The 5,947-nt window shown below is 50.0% G+C and overlaps 1 protein-coding gene across 1 annotated transcript; it reads right to left on the reverse strand.

The window, feature by feature from the left end:
* Window positions 1-1,554: 1,554 nt before the first annotated feature.
* On the reverse strand, window positions 1,555-2,753 carry PV06_11044 (uncharacterized protein; the record flags this gene model as incomplete). The annotated part of the gene is made up of 4 exons (XM_016412651.1): window positions 1,555-1,656; window positions 1,707-1,921; window positions 1,987-2,071; window positions 2,112-2,753. The coding sequence occupies 4 exons, from the start codon at window positions 2,751-2,753 to the stop codon at window positions 1,555-1,557; spliced, it is 1,044 nt and encodes a 347-aa protein (XP_016256964.1).
* Window positions 2,754-5,947: the final 3,194 nt, after the last annotated feature.

A 5,947-nucleotide genomic window follows, 5' to 3' on the forward strand; every position in this document is an offset into this window, starting at 1 on the left:
GTTGTCATGCATTTAGAGAAGGGGTATCTGATGGCCGTACCTTTGGTCTCTAACTGCCACACCAAATGGATTCGACGAGTGCGAATCTTGCAGGCATTATACCCATGAATGAGCTGCTTCAGGTAAGGAAGGTGCGAGACGATACCAAAGCCATCCGCCATCATTAGCACCGTCTCATAGGTTCCAGCTGGGACAGTGGTACCATGGGGTCCACTGAACAAAGCTCTGTATAAAGTGCCGCCCTCACGGCTCGAGTCCGAATATCGCAAAAGCTTTCTAGTCAGGCCGTCACGTGGTTCTATAAAAACGTCCAGGGACTCCAGACTTTCGTCCGACCAAGAAGTTATCATGAAAGGATGGCTCTGCAGGCGGCCGAACCATGGAATCCACAAGCAGATGTATTGTCCCGGCTTTACCTGGAGTGGTGAGGTGAGGCGTACTTGGAGCGTCATCACTTCTTGCTCTATGATGACGTGCTCTCTGCTGAGCATCTCTTTGATATTGGTGACCTTGACTCTGGCGAACCCATTCCCCACCACTCCGGTTTGGTACATGATGAGCCCGCCTTGGACTAGAATGGTCAGCAAGAATGTACCCATCGTAATGTAAGTATACTTTTGTGGAAGAGAATGGATCTTCCTTAAGTGGCTCCATATGCTGTATGTCGCAGTAACAGCCAATATCTGATGCAAGCGAAGGAAGAACTCGTAAAAATGACGCCGCAGAAACGGGTGTGAGAGAGGCACGAGGAGCCCCCACGCTATTGTCCCCTGAACTCTGTCAGTTCTGTTGAGCGGGTGTAATTAACTCTAGGAAACGTACAATCAATCCAAAGAGGTTTTCTGAGATACTCAGAGGAAATGCTTCCTTCTCCATGAGAACAGCGATAACGTGGAAGCCCAACAGGACCGACGACATTAGTCCTAAGGAGCGATGAACTCGCCGGTACGTGCGTAAGGTGATGCCCATGAGATCAGCTGGGAAGCTAAGATGAGGGCCCGCCATGAGGGGGATCAGGTTAATGAGGGAGAGATTTGCCGCTCGAAGACCGGCCATGGAGACAGAGCCCACGTTGAAGCAGACACAGAAGATGTTGACGCCGCTGTAGAGAAGTCCGGCAATGACACCGGCCGGGTCCCACACACCAGTTAACCGGTGACGAAGCCGTGGATACACGAAATACTTCAGCGTGAGTGGAGCGACCCTCTTCCAACCGAGCACAACCAACTGGCGGAAGTTCAGGAGAATAAGGAGTAGCACCAAGCCGCCCACGCCAATCGCATAGGCTTGAGTAATATCCATATCGAAGGTCAGAAAATGAAGCAGGATAACAACCATGCACGAAGGGAAAAGGAGTGGCTACGAGGGTTGAGCAGCCTATTGAAACACGGAAAGAGGGTGAATCTGAAATATAATCAAGTACACGTTTAGACTCAACCCTTAGAAAGGGAGCTGGGACTGGATCCAGACACTGAGCAATCGCGGCCAACTTTGGCATATAGAAGCCGCATTGGAGCCAGAATAGGATCCTCTCCACGACAAATTCATCCTCGTCTAACTGGGTGGCAATCTGTAGCCCCTAAATGGGGCAATCGAGGTAATATCTGCCAGTCCCTGGAGATTTCTCTTTCCCCAGGGCCGGCGGAACAATGGACTCTAACTAGGTCAGGATTACACCCCTTGGAAAACTGATATTCCTCACTTACCTTCAAGAGCCTCTCTGCCGAAGTGGCAGACGTCGTCTCAGAGAGGAATCTGGCCGCCAGAGAATCGGAGGGCCACCGGCCGAGGTCATCTACTCCGACGGTACCATCAACTTTGGCATATTTCTGCATCAGCTCCATCGTGATGAAGCCCAGCGCCCGAATATCTCTTGACCCTGGACTGCCCTGACGGCAAGGTCGACAAAGCTCCTGGTCAGCTGTGATCTCAGGTCAGCTTCACGTAGACAATCAAGTAGGGCTTACCTCCCTATCTTCACCTCACCAGCAACGTTGATGAGAGTGGTCGAGGTGGTCAGGGAGCCATGTTCCAGTCCTTTTGTCGCAAGATACACAAGTCCGTTGAGGATCTGCCACAGTTAGTCGGTTCACTCGGGAGAGTTGATACACAAAACATCCCTGCCCTAATATCGATGTCAGTTGATCCTCGTCGAGGTGTTTCGGAAAGCCGGTGAAAAGGCTCAGGGACATCGGCATGTGTTCGAAGACAACGTAGAATGATTCGTCATAGAGAAATATGTCTCTCACGGACACGATATTCTCATGTTCAAGCTGTTGCAACATACGACATTTTATTTCGCCGTTGTGAATAGAGAAGCTCTTCACAGAGACGACGTACGGCGTGGGACCCTCCCTTTTAGGAGTGATGATAATGTCATCGGACCACGGGTGTCTGACATCGGCAACGTCCACCATGTCGTCGTCTTCCTCGCCAAGCCGTATGCAATGGCTTTTTCTGTACTTTTCCCACGGGGATTGGTGCTTTACAATCAAGGTATTCTCCGTCCCATGTCCGAGTGCTACTGGGGGGCTCAGGGGCTTCGAACCAGCTGCTGAGGTGGTACGATAGATTCCGGACGAGAGGGCTCTCGGGAGTCCTGCTGCTGAATTAAATCCAGTCCCATGGCGACTGGGAGTTTCACTATCCGTATGGTGATCTTCCTGGCGGGTCACGCTCTGAGAAGGCCCCTTAAACCCTCTGATGGCATCAAAGTCGATGCGTGTCCGGCGGTTTAAAGAGTTAGATGACATCTTGACCACACGAATGGCTAAAGAGAAGACCAGAGCAAACGGTACAATCTGTTTAAGGAAGGTATGTGAGGTATTGAACAAAATTGAGGCAAGGGTGGTGGTCAATGCTAAGAGACGAGAAACGATGTTCGATCTGGACTACGAAGTGGCCAGAGCCGGTATGTGCAGCAAATCGCACGACTCCCCCCCCCCGGGCCTATTTTGGCCCTTGGGGCCCAATCCAGACATGGTGCTGAGCTCAACGGAATGAGGCCCCTTCTGGATCCGAATGGTGAATAGCGTTGTCACTTAAGAGTACTGCAGAGCTCGACAGGGTGGTACATAGCTTCATTAAATGATATGGGCAGCCCACCAGTGGTAAATTGTTCATCGTCCCACCTGTTAAAATTATTCGTACTTACACCACCATGCTCAGAGAAAAGCTTTGGCTCAAAATAGGTGTGTCACTCGCATTCGTGGCCGCATTAATCTGCTGCACGGTTTTGAGCTTTGAAGTGCTTTGCAATAAGGACGACATGGAGGCTGGTATCATTACCTTCACAGTGAGTGTGTTTCACTGTTAATATGTTAGCTGAGGTAGATCGCTGATGTATTCTTCCACAGTTTAAGGCCGCCACCGCACATGTACCGCTTCGTGCAAGGGGCCTAATCCGGACGGCCGTGCCCGAAGCCGGGAGCGTCGTAAGCAATGTGGCAACTGAAGCCTCAAGAGCTCCCGGCCAAGCAAACAGCATCGCAAGCGCCGCCGCGACAGCCGTCAATGGCGCCAGCACGGCGATCCCCAGGAATCTCTCCATCGGCACAAACCAATACTGCGTGGGGTTCAGCGATCGTGTCGATTGTCATCAATTGCCTGTGAACATATCTAGGATGGTACCCCAGGCTGTTACAAATATTCTGAGCAACCAAATGGAAGATTTGGATCACCTGCGCAGCATCTTCTCAAAAGCTACCCCTGGATGGATCCGGGATCCTTTCATTATCGGCATAGCGACGACCCTGGTGATCGCTGTCGTCTTTCTCAACACTATATTCAGCTGGCCCTTCGGCGCTGGTACTCTATTGCAAGATCTGACGTTGCCATTAATGCCCAGATTGATTATTGGGCTCTTTTGTTGCGTCTCTTACCTCCTTCCAACAATTGTTCTTTACCTTCTCTACTCCAAGTCCAAAGACCTCTCTTCCGAGATCAGGGCTGATCAGGGTCCGGTCGGCAGCTACTGCTGGGGCACTCTCTTTTCGGCTCTACTAATGACGGCAATGATGACGTTTGTTCACATCTTGGTCTGATGATAACCGATCAAAGGTCGTTAACTTTCATGGTGGCTCAATCAAATACACAGGTTATCATTTTCGACACCATACCATACACTGTGAATGAGAAACTTGCACAGTAAAATTGGGTGGTAAGGGTGTATGTTTGGATAGGAGCCCACAAAATCACATTTCTGAGCTTTACCGTACTTGTGACCTGCTTGACCAAATCGGCGCTGAACAGTTGTACCCTCAGAAGTATTTGAAGCGCACCCAACACTTGGAGGAGCGGGCTTGATTTGCTTGAGGGCTCGGATATGGATTGATGGTGCAATCGAGCAGTGCTCGGCCACCACGTTACCCGCTCATGACCGAAAGTTACTTTCGAAGTCACTCTCTTCTACCTCACCTGGGCCCTCGTCCTTTCAATTACTCATATAACTGCTCTATCCGTGACAGTCGCTTCAACTCCTTCTCCAGACGAGCATACCGTTTCTTGCGGCTGACCGGATCATGATGACGCCTCGCTTGCTGCATGGCAGGTCTTGCGCCTGCAGAGGATGCTACATTTCCACACGATTCCGCATTTCAACCTGTCCTTCTGCCATGAAGTTAACACGAATGGAACCTGCCGATGAAGTAGTCTGTGGCCCAGGCACGGTAGCCTCCGAGAAGGAACGCGAGTTAGAGACGTAAGAATGAGCTTCGGGGCGTTAAATTCCGGTTGTTTGAGATGACGGAATGTAATTCTGCTAGGTGTTCTCTGAGGACTGGCTGACCGAAGTTGAAGCTGTAGGACCAATGCCATCTTCGGAAAATACCATCTGCTGGGCTATCGGGCCATGGCGATCTTGGATCTCTTCGTTCGGTGGCCGGCCTGGCGAGGGTCGAGACAGTTCTGCTTCTTCACAAGCTTTGTCCCCATCTTCTCTTGCTTTTTCGTCGTTTAGACCATTCAGGAAAACTATCCTCTGCAACAGCCTTTCAAATGCATGGCCATTTTAGCGTGAGGTATGATATCACTTGGGAAAGACATACATTGTTTTTGATAACTGGTTGCCATGGTCCGTGACCAAATGATCTGTATGTGTAGGCCTCTTTAGCTTTTAGATAGATTATGTGGCGGGCCACGGATAGATTCATAGTGTGTGCAACGTATGGCTTTTTGTAATTGCGCCGAACTCTTTTTTCTCGCGGTGCCTCATCTTACGACCGCTTTCGTTAACTTTTTCTCAAGTGCAATGTCGTCTGACGTGTGAGTTGTGGCTTCTTTCTGATCATCCGAAATGTCCATGGAAGGGCCAGCGGGCAGGATATTTAAGTACCCAAGTAACTCGCGTCTGTAACCCCAGTGACCACCACTTTGCGATTGCCCAATAAAGAATGGCAGTGCAGCTAGTTGGGTCTAAATATAAGAGAACAACGGTCGCCCCAAGTTGATACGAAAAAGGGGATGGCTTCCATTGTGGGTCCCCTTCCACAACTTGCTTTAATAGAGTCAATTTTCAATTTTCATGCCTTACTTACAGTAGTGAGTCATTGCTTTGTCGCGCTCTTTAACGATTCGTGAAGCGTCTCAAAAATGTGCGCCTTGATATTCCCGAATCTGATTAGTGGAAAGCGGATGGATCCACTAGTCTGATTCGTATAGTAATAGCCCGGAGCTTGTCAAGATGGCGAAAGTCGTCAGATAATATTGCCAAACCACCTGGATCACTTGGACCCTCTAGAGAGCTAAGCACCTTTTCGAGTTAGATACTTCTGAGTGGACTTGAGCTTCTTGTGAGTATTCTCGTCATCGTCGTCGACCTCAACCATTCAGCGCTGACCTGAGTGAGTATCCTGAAGTTCCTATTACTATTCTCGCAGCAAGGGTTGAGACCCAGCAGGCAAACGCATTCAATGGTTGATACCATCTCATCCAGCATGTTGCACGGAGC

Source organism: Exophiala oligosperma, assembly GCF_000835515.1.
Source record: "Exophiala oligosperma strain CBS 72588 unplaced genomic scaffold supercont1.18, whole genome shotgun sequence".
Lineage (NCBI taxonomy): Eukaryota > Fungi > Ascomycota > Eurotiomycetes > Chaetothyriales > Herpotrichiellaceae > Exophiala > Exophiala oligosperma.